Here is a 21,534-nt window from a genome sequence, read left to right as displayed (position 1 = left end):
ATAGTGTGTTGTTGATTATAGAAGGCGATCTAGTGATCTAGGTTGAGAATGTCCCCGAGAGGAGCTCATAGGATTGTCGTGTTAAACCCTGCGGTGGACTTAGTCAAGCGCGATGAAGTTGAGTGGTCTACTCTTGGGCTAGATATTAATTAAGTGAGTTGTCGATAACTTACTTAATTGGTGGACATTTGTAGGGAGACTAACACTTTATGATAAGAAGGAGCCAAATGTAATTTGGGATTGGTGCGATAGTTGATAATAGTTCTTTAGTGGAATGAATTATTGATGAAATTAAGTTGTGTGTTCAGGCGAACACGGGATGTAATTTCGGGAGACCAAAACCATTCCTCCTCTCGGTCTATCGTAGCCTACAGTATATGAGATTTATACCCCGTACCACCTTCTTACCCGTCCAGTGGGGCGAGCTAGCTTGGAACCCAGCTAAGCGAGCGAGTCAGTGGATGAGCCGTATGAGGTGGTAGGCCAAACTTGGGTCCCAGCTTGGGTGGTCGACACTAGAATATTAAAAAGATTTTATTAAAATTATTTCTTATGTGGATATCGTGATTTTAAAGAGAGTTTAAAATTAAAATTTTTTATAACTTTCTACGAAAGATTAAGAGAAGAGATTAATCTCTTTCCTTATTTGTAGTTTAAAAGGATGGTTTTAATTTTTGGTAAAACTTTCCTTATTTGTAAATCATCTACATGATTAAAGAGAGTTTAAAATTTGAAATCTTTCCTTATTTGTTGATTAAAGGAGGATTTTAAATTTTAAGAAAACTTTCTTTTTAATCATGATTTAAAAGAGAGTTTAAAATTAAATATTCTCTTTTATAAGTTTCTACGATTGAAAGATTTGATATCTTTCCTTATTTGTAGATTGAAAGAGATTTTAATTTTTAGAGATAACTTTCTTTTATCCACGTGTTTAAAGAAAGATTTTAATTTATTAAATTTCCTTTTATAAACCATCGAAGGGATAAAATTATTGGAGAAATTTTTATAAATTTACGGAAGCAAATTAGGAAGTTTTAATTCTTGTTTAATTAAAACTCTCCTTGATTGGGAAATAAGGCGGCCGTGTTTAAGTGAGAAGAAAAATTATTTTAATTAAAATAAGTTTTTTTTTATAAGAAAATTAAGGAAGTTTTAATTAAATTTCCTTATTTGCGAAGACCGAGGATTATAAAGAGGGGTGAACTTTGATTGTAAACTCTATTATTTTCTCCTCTTTTCTTCCTTGGTGTGGTCAGCCTCTTCCCTTTCTCTTCTCTCCGTCTTGTGGCGACCTCTCTCCTTCTTGGAGAGATCAGTGGTGGCCGGATTTTGGCTTGGAGAAGAAGGAGAGAAAGCTTCGTCCCTTGGAGCTTGATTGGTGGAAAAGATCTTCGTCTCTTGGGCGTAGTGCTTGGCCGAAGCTTGAAGAAAGGAGAAGAAGGTGCTTTGGTGGTTTCTCGTCTCGGAAGATCGTTGCCCATACGACGTCAGGGAATAAAGTAGAAGTTCAAGAGGTCTTTCTAAAAGGTATAACTAGTAATTTTTCTTTCGCGTCGTACTAGTTATTTTTGGAAATAATACGAAATCTGAGGCGTGCGATTCTAGTATTTGAATATGTTTTCGATGTTGTGTTCTTTTGTTTTTTTTCCTTGTGATTTGATTGTTCTTTTCGGTTAACCTAAAGTTATTTTAGGAAATTAAATATTAGCTTTCCGTAAAGGTTTTATACAGTGGTGGTGGTTGCTCCGTATCGAGAGGCCGTGTGCCTTGGCGTCGATCTGGAACCTTTATGGAAATTGATGTTAATGGAATTAATAACAAGGAGACTTAGGTCGAGCGTGTTAAGTTCCGCAGGAGTCGAATTAAAAACCTAGATGTTTTGGATCGAGCGTGTTAAGTTGCGGAGATCCAATTTAATTTAAAAGAACACGTGGTAGCTAGGAAAGGTTCGGACCTTGTACGAAATTTTTTGCGGTGGAACCTATAGGCTTTCCGAGTATCAACGATTGGTATCGAGCTAGGGTTTTGCCTCTGTGTATTTGGTATTTAGTTTAATTATGCATATAAATACGTAATTTAGGCGGGTTAATAGTAGGATGTCTAACTTGGTGGATGTCCAACTATTATGGCTTTTATTTAATTATGTGTGATTGGACCCTTGAGCATGTCGAGGCAATTTATATGTGTGCGTGATTGTATTAAAATACTGACGGAGCTGTATTTAGTTTTATTAGGATTTTATTTTTGATCTAGATACGTATACGTTCCTTTTATGGAATATAGGATCGAAATGTAAAATTATTTATGTCATGGATCGAATCTTGAGCGTGGAACCTAAGGACCCAGGCGGAACTCGGGCAGATGGATCGCAGTTAGACCCGATGGCGGTGGCGAATATGGCGGGGATGACATACACGGAGGACGATTAAAAATAAAAGCCGTAATAGTTGAAAATTAGATTTTCTATTTATTGCTTTTATATTGTCTATGTGTGCGTGTTAATTTCAAGTTTAGTAGGCTAGCGTAGTTAAAATTCCTCGTTTATAAATAACCTAAGTGGGAGAGGGATTTTAAGTAAATCCCGTGGTCTCCATTCTTGGTTTGTAAGTGATCTGAAAAACTTGCGTTGGCTTCTGAGTGCCTTCCTCCATAGCGGATGAGCTTGTTTGCGGACCACTAGAGCAGACTTCCGTTTATGGATGACTATAGAAAGTTAATTAAGGCGTGTGATCTTCCGGAAGGGGCGTAATCTTATTAATGGACTTAGTGTCGAGTAATGGTGTACATTAGGCACGTCCAATAGTATCCTCCCAATGGTCATTTCTTTATTATGTGTGACGAATAATACCTATTAATTTTATTTGTCGAAAAGTTAGGTTGAGATAATAAAATTAATGGGTTAAAACCCTCCTTTACGAATGTTGAATTTGTATCGTCCACATTAACGTGGCATCAAAATTCACGGTGGTTTAAGGTGTTGGTTAATTTAAAATAGTATTGTTTGAGGAATCGATATTATTATAAATTTAGAGTTCGACCGAAAGTTATTTGTGATTCTTAGGATGACTTTCGACCTTGCATCCATACTTGATGAAAATAGACTTCTTGGACGAATTCATAGATTGGAAAGAAACACGGATATTGTTCTTCTACTTGAAAAGCTATAAATTTATCTTGTTGGCGTTGCTGATGCCTTGGTGAATCTACGAGAGGAGATTGAATATCATAGGAAATGGGTAAAAGAGATGAGATGGCGGTGTTACATTTGGCTTGATGTCGAATGTATTGCTGACGTCGGCGTAAAGATTTACACGACATGATATTATGACGATCTCGAAGAACTCTTTAAGTCGGGATGGGGCTTACAGGCGAAGTATGAGAAAGATAATGGCGACCAGCGTGCGAGGGTACTCATGAGGATCGTATCCTAAACATGATGGCTTCACGGGCAATGGATCCTTGGAGGAGAAATTGATGGGAAACCCGGATCGATATGATCCTCCAAACACTACCAGTTTGTCATGAACTATAATATGAATAAAAGGATTTATTCGTTAGAGACTCTTGACGGAACTTCGGCGAGAAGGTTATTTAGTCGCGATGCTCGAATTCACTATCTTGAAAATGGTTACCTTACAAGCGAAGGTAAGAAGAAAAGCAATGGTTCGTGAAAGTGAATAAATCTCGGTCTGGGATTTAAAATTTGGAATGAAGAAGCAGAAAGGCGAAGTGCTTAAATCTATGACGAGGCGGAGACGTTGGAAAATCTCGTAAGAACAAAAGGTATATCTCGTACTCAGTTGTTGAAACGTGTTTAGCGGTGTTATCTACCGGCACTGGTGTGTGAATCAGCCGGGTGATCGTGTCTGTGATTCTTGCGGGGTTCGAAAGCCAGGCATTATCTGAAGGGAGATTCACATCTCGTAGGCGATCTTCTTAAGGTGGCGGTATTGCGATGGGAGGCGTCTACTTATCTTTTAGTAGAAATAGAAATTTAGTTTAAGAAATTGTCTTTATGTACCCAGTTTTAGAAAGAATTTAATTTCTGTTTCTAATGGATATTCGGTTTCTTTCGGTAATGATGTAGTTATTAAAAGAAATAAAGTGATTATACGTTCGGTACGTTAGTTGGCGATTTGTATATTTTAAATCTTCTTCTTCAAAGCAAAACATGGAAATTTATAATTAGTCTTACAATTACAATAAGAAAAGAAGAAATGAACGGCGTATCTTTGGCGTACAAGGCTTGGTCGTATTAACAAATAGGATTGAGGCTTATAGCAGATGGACTTTAAGTTCGTTAGAGTTGGAAAATTTTCGACTTGTGAATCTCTTAGAATGTAAAATGACGAGGTAGTTCGAGGCGAGGGGTATAGAGCGAAAGTGTTAGGTTGGTTAATCACGGTTTGTGTGGTCTATGTGCATCCCGGCGAGGAGGTTTGAATATTTGTCTCTTTGAGCGATTATTGAGATATGGATACGTTTACCTAATGCGCAGTCAAGTTTGATAAGTTGAAGATATGAGGTGATGTGGAGAAGCGACAGGTAAAAGTATCGAGACACTCTGATCGGATCGTGGTGGCGAATACCTCTTAGGAGGTTTAGGAATTACTTATCGGTGGGATTGATCGATTATGCACTGGAACACTGACGGAATGGTGTGCGAGCGAAGGAATAGGACTCTTATGGAGATGGTTAGATCGATGATGAGTTATTGAGTACAGGTCGTTTGGGGATATGCTGGAAGCGATGCTCGTTACGAACTTAGTACCTTAAATCGGTTTCTTACTCATTAGTGTGGAATGGCGAAAACCCGGTCTAAGGCGTATTCGGATATGGGGTAGTCCGGCACATGTCTGAAACCAGATCTTGATAAGTTAGATCTCGTCTGAAGTTCGGCGTGTTTGTAGGATATCCCGAAGGAGCGAAGGTGGTTTATTTTATAGTCACAAGACCGGAAGGTCGTTGTTAGCGATGCCGGTTTTAGAAGAAGTATATAATGGATCATGACCCGATAGTAAAGTTGTTTTAGAAGAACTTAGAGAGGCGTATACACTTGATGCAATGATCTGAAATGAAGTACCGCGAGGTATGGCGTGTCGCGTGATCTGCTGACCGTAGGCGATTGCCTCGTCGTAGTGGGAGGGTTGTAATGTAACTGAAAGATTCGTGTTTTTGGGAGAGTCTTGGACTTGATCCAGGAGTATGAACGATCCTGAGTCGTATAATGAAGCACTCGAGATATAGATCGTCTTGGCGATGAATTAAAATAGAGTCGTATGCTACAATAAGGTGCAGGAGCTTGTAGAACCACGATGGTGTAAAAGCCGTTGGATGCAGTGGATCTGAAAGGAAAGAGAGACGGACGGAAGGTAGAAACCTTGAGCTGGGCTTGTTGCGAAAAGTGCACTCGGAAGGGGAATCGATTATGAAACCTTTTCAGCGTGGCGTGCTTAAGTCTGTCAGGATACTCTTATCCATTCTTTCTTTCGTATGGATTATGAGATTTGGCGAATGGATGTCGAGAAGCTTTCCTAATGGAAGTCTTGAAGAGAACGTCCGTATAAACAACGGAAGGATTTATTAAAAAGCGAAGAGCGTCTAGTATCTGAGCTCGTCGGTCGTTTATGGACTAAATGAAACGAGTCTTGGAACATCAGGTTTAATGAAGTAATCGGTCGTATGGATTTATTGAAGTCAGGATGAGTCTTGTGTATATAAAAAGGTGTAGCGGAAGCGTGGTGGTATTTCTTGTACTATCGTAGATGATATTTTGTTAATTGGCGACGATGTCGAGGTATTATCGGGGCGTAAGGGTATGGTTGTCCAACAATTTGATATGAAGGACTTGGGAGAATGTGCGCGTTCTTGGGATCAGTTATAAGGGATCATGAGAAAAAATGTTGTGTCATCGAGCCGTATATAGATCTGATCCTTGCTCGTTTTAGCGTGCAAGACTCGAAAGGTTTCTTACCTTTTAGGCGTGGAGTAGCTCTGTCAGAGATGTCTCAAGCGTGAAAGAGATAGAGGACGTGAAAGCGATTCTTATGCTTGGTGTGGGAAGCCTAATGTATGCGATCTTGTATCGAGGACACGATATCATTTTCTGGTGGCGTAGTCGTGAATATCGGAGTAACCTGAGACGAGACGTTGGGTGATGGCGTATATTAAAGTACACGAGAAGGACTAGGGATTATATGCTAGTTTACAACGGATGATTTGCTCCAGGTTCTGAGTTGATTTTCAGATCGGATAGGGACGATAGTAAGTCTACATCAGTTATGTGTTTACTTTAGGAGGTGGAGCCGTTTCATGGAGGAGTAGAAATGCGTTTCGGACTCGACCATGGAAGCTGAGTAGCCTCTGACGCGGCTAAAGAAGCGGTATGGCTCGGGAACTTTCTAATGGACTTAGATGTGATTCTGGTTTGCTCGAGATCATGCGATTTATTGTGATAATGGCGATCGATTCTGAACTCGAAGGAACCACGAGCTCGTAAAGGCGAGTAAGCGTATAAATGTACCACGATCGAGATATCGTGAGCGAGGAGAAGTTGTCGTCGCTGAGATTGCATCGTGGATAACTGGCGGATCCTTTCAAAGGCCCTTCCGTGAGCTTTCGATCGGCGTGTGGAGGAATGGGAATCGGATGTATGGTAGAGATATGGCGACAGTCGTTTAGTATAAATGGGAGATTGTTGGAGTGTATCTGGCCTAAGCTTTGTAAACATTCGTTATGAATAAAGAATCACATTGGTTACAATTATCTACGTTTGTTTGTAGTTGTTCGTTTAATTTATATTGTAGATAACATGGTATGTGGTGTCATCGAAGATGATGTTATCGATGCCTTATAAATTATAAGCGAGCTTCATGATCGAATGGAAAGGACAAACCGATAGAGAGGTCGTAGTGTAATTGGGTAATAGTTTATCTTGATTATATAATTAGTATACTTCGAGTGTATTGAGTAGGACCGTTTGAGGTCGTTTCTTTTATCTTGACTTTATAAAGGAACAAAGACCTCGGTTATTATGGAAGTGTGTGCTCTTAATCTAATATAATAAGCACGTATGTTTGATATTTATTTCTTTAATTTATCGATGGGTGAGATTTAGTTCGATGAATCGATAAACTCGATAAATTGGGAAATGGTATCACTCGTAGTGTGTGTTGTTGATTATAGAAGGAAGCGTGTCCTAGTGATACTGGGTTGATAATGTCCTCGAGAGGGCTCGTAAAGATTGTCAGTATTAAACCTGCGGGTGGACTTAGTCGGCGATAATAAGGTTGAGTGGTACTACTCTTGGACTTAGATATTAATTAAATGAGTTGTCGTAACTCCTTAATTAGTGGACGTTCGATATCTTAAACACGGGAGACTAACACACTCAAATAAGAAAGGGCCCAAAATGTAATTTGGGATTGGTGCGTAGTTGATGATAGTTCTCTAGTGGAATGAATTATCGTTGATAAAATTAAGTTGTGTTCGAAGTGAACATGGGATGTAATTTTATCGGGAGACCAAACCAATTTCTCGGTCCCTATCGTAGCCTCTTGTTTATAAGTCTTATCTTGCACATACATACCCACAAGGTGGCCCAGCTTGGGAACGACTAGGGCGGAGTCTAGCTGGGTTTAAGGTGGCTACTAGCAGACCCAGAGCTAGTAGGGCGACCGTAATTAAATAAAAAGAAATTTAATTTTAGATTTTATTATTATGTGGAAGATATATTTTAAAGAGAATTAAAATTAAAATATCTCTCTTGTAAAAGTTTTACAAAAAAGAAAGAGATTAGATCTCTTTCCTTATTTGTAGATTGGAGAGTTTTTATTTTCTCTTTAAAATTATTCACATATTAATAAAATTAAAATTATAGATATTTCTTTTATTAACCGTGAAGAGATTTTAAAGAAATTTTATTTTTAAAAATTTACGGAAACAATAAGGAAAGTTTTAATTGTTGATTAAAACTTGTCGAATTTTCCTCTTGATTGGCCGGCCATCGTTGTTTAATTGGAAATATTATTTTATTTTCTCAATTAAATGTTAAGGAAATTAAGGAAAATTTGTTGTAATTAAATTTCCTAATTTACTAGGCAGGAATATAAGGGTGAGGTGCCTCATGAGACACAACATCTATTATTCCTCTCCTCTTTTTTCCTTGGTGGCTGGCCATCGTCTCCTTCTCTTCCTCTTGTGGTGGCGAACCTCTCCCTCTCCTTGGAGTTCTTGTGGTGGCCGGATACTACTCGGAGAAGAAGAAGAAGGAGAGAAAGCTAGCGTCTCTTGGAGCTTGGTTAGTATTTTGTTTTCCTCCTTGGTGAAGTTTCCTTTGTGGCCGAACCTTGCTTGGAGGAGAAGAAGGTGGTTGGTGGTTTCTCGTCTTGGAAGATCGTTGCTCACACCGAGGTTAGAAGAGGAATACGGTAGAAGATCGAGAGGTTTTCTACAAGGTATAACTAGTAATTTATTCCGCATCGCTAGTTATTTATGGAAATAATACCAATCAAGTGGCTTACGTTCTAGTATTTCGAATATGGTTTTTCGAAGTTGTGTTCTTTTGTTTCTTTCTTTTTCTTGTGATTTGATTGTTCTCTTTGGTTAACCTAAAGTTATTTTAGGAAATTAAATATTAGCTTTCTATTAAAGGTTTTGTCTAGTCGGTGGTGGTTGCCCACATTAAATTTAAGACAATGTCTAATTTTGAAATTTCTTATGTGAAAGATATAATTTAATGGAATTAATAACTTAAAAGATCTCTTTTATAAGGATCCAGTAAAAGCCTAAAGAAATAGATTAAGTTTTGATCTTAAGTTCCGCAGGAGATCCAAAATTTAATTTAAAAGAACACATGGTAGCTAGGAAAAGGTTCAGACCTTTGTACAAAATTTTTGTACAGTGGAACCTATAGGCTTTCCGAGTAGCAACCAACACAAGGGTCAAGAAAGATCAATTTGATTATCTATATTGCTTTATATGGTTTGTCCCGAGTTAGAGCTTGTGAAGACTCAAAACCTAAGAGGCATCTTTATTCCCTCTCTATCTTTTCCATATGTTTACGTAAGTATGTTAAGGGCACGTACCAGATCTATAGCACCATAGTCCTCAATTGAGGATCTTTGTCTACCATACATTCTTGAGCGTCATCCCATACTCAGACATAGACTATCCTCCTTCTGAATCTGACTCTTCTCTAAGTTGGTCAAGTTCATTGTTCATATAAGTAGACTCTATTGAAATTAAAATTTGACAACTTTATAATCACCAATTTGTATGTAAAAGATGTGATCAATGGTGGCAAAAGGCGAATACGCTCGCCCCCAGCGCCCCCGTCAACCCGTCTCAGGTCCAACACGGAGGAGGTAAATCACGGGCGGCTACTAGCCTTTGGAATAGTGACTAGCACATAAGGGAGGCATTTGTAAAAGATGCGATCAAGCAACTTCAAGAACATGGCAATGATTTTGTCAGTTGTAAATATATCAAGAACAAAAACAATTAATTCATTTTGTGTACATTTGTATTTTTGAATCATAATGTGATAAGGTTGGCAGTTTAAATACATAAAATTTTACATAGGGTACATATGCAACAATTACGAATGTTACTACATTACATTGCGTCATGAAAAAAATGCTTGGGTTTACCACATGCAGATCAAACCATTTCAATTTTGACCTTTTTAAATCTAAGAAAGAGAATATCACTTGACCTACATTTATATACAAACATCAAAATGGAAAGTCTTGATGAAATCGAAAATAAACTAAGGAAAATTGAAAGTGTGAAAAAATTCCAAATGTTAAGCATATAGGCTTGGGGGTTGGGGGGCGGGGTGGATCTACTCACTATTATCAGTTGAGCGATATTCATCAATAACATCTGCTCAAACGAAAACCAAGCTCAACCACATGCCTCAAGTGGACTTAGGGTGTAAACAAGCCAAGTTGAATCGAGCTTAACTTATTTGTTTACTTATCGAACTTGTTCAAGCTTGTTTATATACTTGAGTTTATTGAGCTCAACTATTAATGTTGTGTCCTTATAAATTAGTTAAACATTTATCTAATACATGAAACTTATATTATTTTCTCATTTTTATCATATTATGGATAATTTTATATTATAAAAAATAATAAATTTTTAGTATTTAAACAAAAATTAAGAAATAAATTTATTATTAAATTAATAAATAAGTTTATTCATAAATTGTTCATGAACTTTGTTTAGGAACGGGAATGTTAACGAACTAAACTTATTGGTGTTTAAGCTTGTTTATTTTATATATTCTTTTATTATTGAATAAACATAAACGAGCTTTATCGAATGTTTGTTCGAGTAGACTCCAAGGGACAAGGGGGTTAAAGGAAAGATTTGGCAAAATAATTTATACCTAAGGCCTAACTTTACAGTAAAATTGATCAAGTCTTAATTCATCCAATCAAACCCTACATTTGACATGATCAAGCTCAATCAAGATTCAACTTTTAGTTAGTGAACATGGTTAAGACTTAGTAAGGTTAGTTTATGTGACCAAAACACTAATGTAATCAAGAAAATCAATAATGTAATGTAGCTTCATAGATACGACCCTAATTCCAATGTTAACATTACCAAAACTGAATCCTAGCTTGCTTGGCATGATCAAGAGCTATATGACTTGATCAATATGGTCATTTAGACTATAACCAAATGACACATAACAAGGTGAACACAAGGCAACATGTCCATACCAACATGATACATGCCAACACCAAATGACGTTAAGAATGACTCCATGAAATCTTAGAATGACTTGAAGAAAATTCATTAAAATGGTAAGTTTTCTTTATTAATGCTCAAGGAATTTAATAATGCTCAAGGGACTTCAAACTTTCCAAAATCTTGTTGTGACAACAATTAAGCATCATAACCTTTGCTTACATACAATAGAAAATATAAGGCTTTGTTTGGCAATTGAAAATTTTCTATTTTCATAAAATTAAAAAATAAAAAATATTTATCATATTATTCACCTCTAATAAGTTTAAATGTGTTTAAAAAAAGAGGTTATTTTAAATATTTTTTATTTTAAATTCTATATTCTAAGAAACAAGAAAGGTTTTTAGAAATTTTTCAAGAAAAAAAAAAGCTAACTCAAATAAAAGGGCATTTAAAACTATACTAATACTCGTGAATAATTGATTCATGGCAATTCCACTAGACAATACCATGATAGAATAAGTTAACAATATTGTTAAATCACACCAAGTGTGGGCAAGAGATTATTAATAACCTACCAAATATATACCCTGGCCAATAAATGCTCGGCAATATGAAACTATGACAAACACACATATTAAACGAGGAAGATCAAAAAGGACTTTGTTAGCAACAATAAAATAAGATAAAATTTATTTAAGTAAAGACAATAATATAGTAGGAGATAGAGTTCAATGACATAAAAAGATCCATATAGCCGACCCCACCGAGTGGGATAAAATTTGGTTGTTGTTCTTGTTATTGTTGTACCAAATATATACCCTCTTTTGTTTTTAAAAGAGGAGGATCAAGATTAACATGGAGGAGAGACTAGAATTCATCTACAACCACATTTCCTTCAAAACCAAAGAATATCGTACCAAAACTTTACCACGAAGTGGAGAAGCTCTATAAGAAGAAAAAGAAGCAAGAAAGGAGTACAAATATCAAAAGGACTTCCACCTAAAATCAATAAGGACAAGTTGCCAGAAAGGAACAACAAAATCAGAAGATCTTCAATATAAAATCAAAGTAGGAGGTTATTGCAGGCTTACCACATGAAAATAAGGAGAAGAGGGCAAATGAAAATAAGTTGCAATGAAAGGCAAAAGGTTCTTGAATAAAATGATGCTAAAAAGAGGTTACCAAGGTTCTTCATACAATACTGAAAGCAAACCATTGAGGCTACCAAGGTTTCCTCATTTGCATTAGTTCTTGAGCAAACTTAAAGCAAAGAACTTTGAGTCAAAGCTTTGAAGTAAGAGAAAAAGAATGAAAAAGAACTTCAAGCTAATGCTTGAAGTATACTAAATTCTTTCTATTCTTGCCCCTCTTGTTAGTTGTTGGAGAAAAGGAGAAGATAATGGGAACCAAGATATCCTTACTCAGGCTTCACAAAAGACGGATGAGGAGAGCATGACAATGATAATGAAGATCACCTCAATGAACTTCAACCAAAAAACTAGAAGAAGAATTGATCAACGGGTTAATACCTGAACCGAGAAGAAATGGTCTCTAAATAGGTCACTGACTAAAACATACAAGGTTCAAAATCATAGAGCATGAAGAATAATCAAGCAAACTCTATGAGATCTATATCTAGTAAATAAGAGCTCAAATAGATGATCTGATTTCTCATTTTTAGTTCTTAGTACAAGTTTTGACCCTCTATATGTGCTCTTCTTTTATAGATATAGATTTTGTAGAGGAATTCTATCGAGAGTTCTTTATGCTCCATGTTTTAAATCCTGTATATTTTAATCAATGATCTATTTGTTGTCATTTCTTCATGGTTCATCTATCAACCTATTGAGTAGTTTTTCTTGCAGTTTTTTAGTTGAAGTTTCATTGAGGAGGTGTTGGTTATCATTGTTATGCTCTTGTAGATTTCTTTTCAAGCCTCAGAGAGAAGATCTTAATCCTAGTTGTCTTTTTCTTTAATCCAAGGAGAGGAGAAGGAACAAATCGAATTTATTATACTTTAGACATTAGCTTAAACTTTTTTTTTCTCTAGTTCCTTTGTTCCTTGCCTTAAAAAGTATCAACTTGAAATTCTTTGTTTTGTGTTTGTTCAAGAACCTTAGTAACCTCTTCTTTTAATATCATTTTTCTCAAGACCTTTAGCCTCTTCTTTGTTTTCATGTGGAGGGCTTTCAATGCTTCTTCATTTTAGCAGCCATTATGCTCCATGCTTTCATATGGTAAACCTCCAACAACGTGTTCTTCCTCCTTGGTTTTATATGGATGGTGTTCCTATGTCGCTGCTCTTTTTCAGCAGCCTGTCCTTATTCATTTCAGCTGGAAGACCTTCTAATATCTATGCCCTTTCCTGCATCTTTTTCTTCCTATAGAGCTTCTCCTATTTCTGGCAAATTTATTTATTTATTTTTGATACAATGCTCTTCTAGTTTTGTGAGAAATGTGGTTGCAGCCAAGTTCTCATCTCTCTTCCTCCATGATGTGCTTATGGTGCACTTGATTCTCCTCTTTAAAAATAAGAATGGGTACATTTTTGGTTTGTTATTAATGAGCTCTTGCCCACACTTAATGTAAGCTAACCATATTGTTATATTATTTTGTCACAGTCATATCTAAACTAATTGTCATGAATCAAATGCTCCTTTTCATTGAATTAGTTTATTTTTCCTATCAAATGTAAGTTCATCTTATATAGTCCATTGCTGTTATGGTGTTATGGTGGCACTTATGAAAGTTGAAAGTCTTCATCTTTGCACATTAATAATGAACCTTCACCATTTTAGTGAACTTTCTCGTCATTGATCATTCTAAGTTATTGTGGTGTCATTCAAGATGCCATTGACATTGGCATAGCGCTGTGTTAGCATTGTTGGCATATCATGCCATATTTGATCGACATGCCATTTGGTCAAAGTTCAAATTAGACTAATATTGATCAACCCATGAAGCTCTTAATCATGTCAACTAAATTAGGACTGGATTTTGGTCATGTTAACATTGGAATTAGAATCATATCCACAAAGCTGTATTACATTGGTAATCATGACCGTGTTTTGGGTTATGGTGACATTAAGTCTTAATTAATTCTTTACCATGTCTACCAAGTAAGGTTAATTATTGAGTGAGATTGATCGGGTAACTTAAGACTCAATTAATTTAATTGGATCAAGATTAAAAATTTGGGCTTCGGTATAAATTCATTTTGATGAGCCTTTCCTTTGACCTCCTTGTCCCTATGAGATTCACTTGGGGGCATAGGGCTAAGCAATGTTGTCGTCTGAGCAAATAATATTACCAAATATCACTCAACTGGATGATGAGTGTATCCAATCCCTTGAGCCCATATGCCTTTACACTTAGGTCATATGCTTTTACACTTAATGATTTTTCACGTTTCTTCTCAGTTTTCCTCAATTTGTTTCTATTTTTATCATGTCTTTCCATTTTAATGTTTATATGTGATTGTAGGCCACATGATCATTCTCTTTCTTAAGTGATAAAAATTGAGGCAATTTGATCAACCTATCATGGACCCAAAATTTTTTTGTCATACCACAAAGTATGTTAATGTTGCACTATACTCTTCAACAATATTTTGAAGTGCTATTTTATTGTACTCGGTCTGTTCTTTATCTCTATTATAGCTATGGTATGCCTTCAACAAGTTGTTTGAATCACATGAAACAATCCATATCGATGTCATGATTCCCATAGTTCCGTAATTTATTGGAGAGAAACCAAATACTTGCATTAAAGACTGAAATATCTGAAACCTGTGGCATGACGTTTAAGTCCTTACTAGAAGAACAACAGTCGCATAATGTTATGTGAAAATAAACCTCTAAACCAATAAAGATCAAATGCCAATTGTTTAATACATCTAAATTAAACTCTCTCAATGGTAAGTTCATAAGTTCATTGCAGATTACCAACAAACTCACCCAAAATCACCAAGGCAATTAACCAAGCCATGTGAAATAAGAATAGTTCAACTTATTGTTTGTGGCTATCCGCCGGGTCCAATTTGAATAAATTAAGAGCCTCTATGAATGTTGTGCTAGATAAAGGTTGAAATTATTAGATAGGTTTCTACACGAAAGGTTCAGAATAAGAAGCGCCTCCTTGACCATGGAACTTCAGTTGACTCCAATTGTTTGCTCCCTGCCCTATGTCTGGCTAACAAGGACAGTGGATTTTCCTACTGAAATCACCTGTCTAAACTCGATAGACTAATTTTTCCTTCACAAGTTTGCCATCTTTAGGAGCATTCAAAAACAAGAAGAATTAGCGCTGTATGTTGATTTGGGAAAATTCAGAACACTGGAATAAAAAAACTTGATTTGTTTTGAGTGCTCTATGAACTCCAAGAGGAAACTATTTTCAACAGTTCGCATCCATTGCTCATGACTTGGAGTCTAAATTTATTTTTGTCCAGTAGTATAACTCCTGGTGTCGTAAGTCAAAACTCTTTCCTCACAGTTACATTCATTTTATAGATGTTTCTAACTTTCTAGACCATTGTAGTGGGCACTAGTAAAAATACTTCCAGGTCAGACTAGAGGATCTGTCCACATCGAGTTTTTGAATAAAACTAACAGAAAGTAAGTCTCCATAAGATAGTAATACATTCATGGAAAAAAGAATGCTCAGACCACAAGATAGTGCTGAAAATTCAAATAACATGATGAGCAAACTAACCTTGAGAATACGCAGTACGCGCGGAACACTTTGCTTGATTAATCTAACTTTCAGTTCTTTGCAGTACATCAATCCAACAGTCTCGACAAAGATCTCCACATCTTCACAGTCTGCTATTTCGACAGCTGGTAATGGAGACTGCCTAGAGAGTTTACTTGCAAAGAAACTGCTGTTCTCTGCAAGAACATTCCAATGGACATTCATTGTCACATGGATTCCTTCCTTGCCAAACAAAATAACTTTCAAATCACTCGTCTCTGGTCGACCATAGCCCACTGATATCTTGCGTTGCGGATTGTCAATTGTTGGTTTTGGTGGCCTCTCTGGCTGCCTCTCGGGTGCCTTCTCAGCCACATTTGTTGGTGTTGCAGTGGGAACATCAGGTGTCGACAATCTCTGATCATCAGAAACAACTTTTGAACCTAAGGGGCCGGAGTGTGGTTTCCTATCAGATGGGGAATTCGCCGTCCGCTGGAATGATGACGACTTTGACGGCAGCGGAGATGATACTTTGTGCTTGCTTTGGTGATTGTGATGATTTTTTAGGGTTTTCTGAAGAACTGCAGGGGAGGGGCAACACCAGAAACCTTCAGGAGTTACTGCAATCGGAACATTTCGGATCCTTGTCTGCCCTTGCTCAATCCTTCCAACTCGAAAATCTGCCATTTGCACTACCCAAGGGGAAACAAGTGGCCAAGGCTTCTGGTAACTAGGGTTTCCAGGGAGGATCAATAATCTCCAAAAGATCAAAGCATAGAAACAAGGTAGGGTTCCTCGCAAGAAACACTTGCTGCTATAACACCCGAACCTTGATTTATTAGGGCAACAACAAATTTTGCTAGAAAAATGGAACCCTATATGAAGCTGCAAGCAAAATCCAAAGGGGGAAATTATTAGGTTATGCTTGTGGTTCAACACAAACAAGAACTCCAAAGCCCAACGAATTCGGACTTCCTATTTATAGCTTCTCTCAGATTATAAGAGGAAAAAATCGATTTTTTTTTTCAGTAACTGGGAAGTGAACCCTAAGAGAAACCAAAGGAAACTTTAAAAGAAAGAAATATCAGATAAGAGATGAAAAAGATTCACTTACTCATCTCTGGCCTTGCCACCTTCCGCAAACAGCTTCATCCTTCTTCTACACATCTCGTGTCCCTTATTTGGCCATTGCCATGATGAAAGATAGCAAAAATCATTTCTCTCCAGTTCAGTGGTAAAAAGACGAGATCTTTAGCGTTACCAGCTAAGAAAGTCGCTTCTTTTGCCTCCAATCTACTTCAAACCCTAAGAAAGCCATCGACTCCTCTCTCTCTCCTCCCTTTACCTTTTTTTTTTTTCCTCTCTCTCTCTCCGAGCTTGTGTACTGTACCGACAAGGCATCAATCAAAGCCCCACTCCTCTATTTCCGAGCTTTCAAACGACAGAATATGCTCCAAATGCTCCCCTTCAAACACACTGCACTGATCTCCAAATGCGTGCATGCTCGAGGATAACTGGATAAGGATTTGAGTGGTTTGCACTAGGCTTTCACTTTCAATTCCCAAGATTAACGAGGAAGAGATGAGAGAGCAAGAAATCCATAAGCCTTCATGCAAGTAGTGCTGGTATTCCAACGTTTTTTTTTACTGAAGGAGGCCAAATTTGCAGCCGGTGAGTGATTTTTGAACCCTTTTTTTTCATTAAATTACGAACGAATCAGTCACGTACAGTCCATGGGACCACAATCTGCATGTTTGCAGCAGGAGGTGGTGCAAAAAGAAATTGGATTCTTTCAGTCAATAATGGGGGTGGGCATGTTTATTTAATGAGAGAAACCAGTGGCCATGGCAAGAGAAACAATCTCACATGGAGAAAGAGAACAGAGGAGATCATGATTCATGGATAAGATTTCCGATCATCCATCCTCCTGCCTAGTGGAAGAGAAGGAAAAAAAAAAAAGAAAGGATTTTTGAGACAATCAGCATGGTTTGCTTGCGAAAGTGATGGGCATTGGGCTTCGGGAAAGCTTTGGGACTCAGTGTTCCACGATCTACTGCTTTCCTGAATGGAAAAACTCAAAATTCATCACTTCCTTCCCAGATTCAGAAAACAGAAAACCAGCTTTTTGATATTTTCAAAATTCATTATTCATTATATATATATTTTAAATGTTAATAAATTATGAGATCACGTAAAATAAAAAAAAAGGATTTTTTAAAATTTTGCAGTACTAGAACTTTGGATTGGTGGGACTGGCAATATAAATATATGCAATGCCATGACAAGCAAAAGAAAGATGTGAGCAAAACAACAAACACTGTCCAACTTTTGTGTCTAGTGTTACCAAAAAGCCTCCTCCTTTATCAGCAGCTTTGCTTTAGCTCTGCTTTGGAACTTAGCTATCATATTGCAGGCAATTAATGATCTCACTGCCTTCGTATCTATCAATTGATTCATCTACAGAAGCCAAGAAAGCAAAAGACGACCAACTCATTCCCATCAACTCCCATTTCTTTATAGTGATCATGTGAGCAGAGACACAGGGAACAGAGCACATTGTCTCTGTAGTTGCAAACCTTTAAGGCCCATGTGTCTTATGGAGCAAATTTTAGAGTCAAGGGTATACAATAATAATGTCTCTTATCCTCTTATCTCTTTAATTTTTTAAAAGGAAATTATGATAGGGATATATTAATGCGAAATTTTAAATTATATAAAACAAAAATAAATAGAAAAACTAAAATTGTTGTGACAATTCTACGCTTTGGCCCAATGGGCCGGACCTTAGTTTTTTGGTCTGACCAACTTGGCTGCCCTCATTTTTCCATTAAATTGGGCATCATCAGGTCTCAGTCTGGGCTGCAGACCAAGACCTAATTGGGATTGGTTGGAGCCCAATGAAAGTTAAAAAATTTATTAATGTAGTCTAATGAAATAGTTGATTAGTGACACTCTTAGTTTTATGCTCTTTCGCACCTTTCATTACTAATACTTTACTTGGTTCTAACTTTTTATCTCTTCTAAAATGTTGAGATGTTAAAAGTTTATGAGAACTTAAAATTTGGTGTGCTCCATTATATCATAGAAGATAGTTACTGATAAACCATAGATACCTAAGTGAAGTAATCTTTTTTTAAAGAGAAATGGCTTAACTTATTTCAACTATATTATTTACTTTATGTTAACATCCTAAAAGGTGAGTCTCATGATTACAACAAGTCAATGACAACTAATTGAATAAATGCATCAATTGAGTTTTGATGTGATTAACCGAATTAAGTTAGACTCTGTGATTTAATATCTTGTGTCTAAGTATGCAGAAACTTAGGAACACAAGAAGACGAGCGGAAGACGCAGCGAGTGAGAATGATGACACGGGAAGCGAGTCGACAGACTTAGTATATTCGAGGGACGAGAACTGTGAAAGAGTACACCAACGGAGCACTTCTTGTAAGACCATTGGCATATGAGAGGGAGGAATCACGTGTATTTTAAAAACTTATCATTTTCGATTTTATAAAATTCAAGTACGCAGCAGAATAAATAAAAGTAAAAGAAAACAAAACACATTTAGTTTTTACTTGATTCAGAGTTTTCGATGACTCATATTCCAAGACCGAGGTCCTTTTGACCTTTCTGATGGGTAATCTACTAATCAATCATTTCTTTACAAAATAAGTTGGTAACAAGAGTACCAACTTTAGAATATGATGTATAGAAAGAAAGCAAGAGCAATAAAGAAAATAACAACTACATGTTACCCAAGTCTATGCTAGTTTCAGCATGTAGTGGCGTCATGTCGCGCGTTCTTACATCGTTGAAGCTTGAATGAGGCAGAGTATAAGTGTACGATTGGAGTAGTCGAATGATCAAGGAAGCATGTAAACAAGTTGTATTTAGTTGATCCTTTGTGCTGGCAGAACAGGACTTTTAAAGACTATTGAGGGTGCCTCCAACCTTAAATTTGATCTCGTAAACTTCAGCCTCTTATCATATCCAATGCTTATGGTTTCTATTCACATAAGGGCACCTCCAAACCATCTAAGGCACCTCCAATGCACTCCGAGGCACCTCCACGTAGCTCCAGGGCACCTCCACGCCATGAAAGTTTATCCGTAAACTTTATCACCGCAAGGGCACCTCCATTCAGCTCTGAGCCACCTTAGCGCAGCTTCGAAGCTCCTCAGACACTGTTCATCCAAGTTAAATTTTATAATTTAATCCTGTAAGTTCATATTAGTCCAATAACAAAAAAATAACCTGCAAAACATAGTTAGCATAATTAAAATAAAATGATTATTAATTAGATTATGTCTTTCCAAGACCAGGATATAATTATGGTCTTAATTTAGACTTCTAAAATGACTCTAAGCTAGACTATCACCTATAGCCCCACCGGGACTCGTCCTCAATGGATCTCTCTCCTCCTATGCTTACATTCACTTATCTGCTAAACATCTAATTCTTAAGACCTATTTATACTTTATCTAGTTTTGCTTAGTGTTTAATCAATCTAATCTACTAAAACTTACTTGTAACACTGAGCTAACATAATAGATACAAAATAGTAAAGTAAAATAGTGTTAGTAGTATTAAGAATTTGTTGGTCCGATCAACCTCGCACAGTCGACCGGAAACCAGTCGGTCACACATGTTTAGAGTTTACTCCTTTGAGACTTCTCATTACCTACGGTTACCTCCCCCTAGGGCTGTTTAGCTTCACTCACTGGGACTTCCATTGTATGGTTTGACTTACTAGGAATTCCACCACCTACTTTCACTCACGAGGGCAGAGTTTCACTCACTGGGACTTCCATTGCCTAGCTTTACTCACTAGGACTTCTATCATCTAGCTTCACTCACTAGGGCCTTGCTTCACTCGCTAGGACTTCCATTTTCTGACTTCTCTCACCAGGACTTCCATCACCTAGCTTCACTCACTTGGGTCTGGCTTCACTCACCAAGATTTTCATCACCTAGTTTCATTCACTAGGGCTCGACTTCACTCACCAGGACTTTCACCTGTCTAACCTTTAGTTAGGACTAGTCACTCAGTAAACTTCTCACCTATCTAACCTCTAGTTAGGACTTACCCTTACTAGTCATGTAGTCTTGGCTAGACTTCTCTTCCAAACATTAAGTTATGTTTGGATTAACCCTTAGTCAACCAACCCGACATTGATATATTAAACCCTAGAGGTCAATTGCACCAATAATTTCTCCCTTTTTAATATTTGATATTTCTCTTAAGTTAGACTTGAGTCTTAAGGGTTTTATATAAAAATTTAAGGGACTCGAAAATATCTAACTTAATGTTACTCTCCCCTTTTGACACACATCAAAAAAAATACAAACCACTTAAGGTCCATTAGGTTTTGCACCAACAATAACTTTAGAAAAACATATTCAAGACACATTTTTGAAAACACTTAAGAATATTTAAGATAAAGCATTGTTTTCACCCATCTTTTTTTAAAAAAAAATTAAGCACTTGAATAAATTTTAAGAAACAAAATTTTGCTTAGTATTTTAGATAAAACATTTTTAAAAAATCTTTAAAGTACTTAAAAACAATTGTTAAGTAAATAGTTTTCATAAAGAATTTCTAAAAGATTTTTCAAGAATTTTCAAAGATTTTTCAAAACATGTGTTTATGAAAGGATTTTGAAAAATTATTTCAAAGTTTTGGCAAGATAATTTTTTAAATATTTTTCAAACAGTTTTGCAAGATTTTCCAAAGAGTTTTCAAGGTTTTCATAATTATAAAACTAATGCTGAAAAAATTTTAAAAATTATATTTGATCTTTCAATCAGGACATCCCCTCAACTTGATACATTCTTAGGAATTCTTATTAACTACAAGGAAAAACTTCCTATGTGTCTTAGGGGTTGATCCAAACTAAAAGAACAACTAAAAATATTTTTAAAAACAATTTTTTTAAAAAAATATTTTTAGAAGTTTTCAAAAGTATTTTTCAAACATGATTCTATAATTCAAAATGTTTACTAATGCATAAATCTCTCCCTTAACCTGATACTTCCTTAGGAAACTCTTATTAACCATAAGGATTACATGCCGATGTGTTTATGGGTCTGTAAGTTTATGGTTGACCCAAAGAATCTAGACACTAAGTG

At 36.5% G+C, this 21,534-nt stretch overlaps 1 protein-coding gene across 1 annotated transcript in view; it reads right to left on the bottom strand.

Annotated features, from left to right (window-relative positions):
- Nucleotides 1–17,079, bottom strand: part of LOC122005611 (BTB/POZ domain-containing protein At3g50780-like) — a 29,018-nt gene extending 11,939 nt beyond the window's left edge. Inside the window, exons 1-2 of the mRNA XM_042560717.1 lie at nt 16,514–17,079; nt 15,421–16,284 (exon numbers count right to left, since the gene is read on the bottom strand). Of these exons, the coding sequence (XP_042416651.1) occupies nt 15,421–16,086 (666 nt within the window). The 5' untranslated portion in view covers nt 16,087–16,284; nt 16,514–17,079. The remainder of the gene's footprint in view (nt 1–15,420; nt 16,285–16,513) is intronic.
- Between the last annotated feature and the right edge of the window lie 4,455 nt (nt 17,080–21,534).

The sequence above is a fragment of the Zingiber officinale genome, chromosome 7B, assembly GCF_018446385.1.
Source record: "Zingiber officinale cultivar Zhangliang chromosome 7B, Zo_v1.1, whole genome shotgun sequence".
In the NCBI taxonomy this organism is placed as follows: Eukaryota; Viridiplantae; Streptophyta; class Magnoliopsida; order Zingiberales; family Zingiberaceae; genus Zingiber; species Zingiber officinale.
This window is presented reverse-complemented; position numbering and strand designations above follow the sequence as displayed.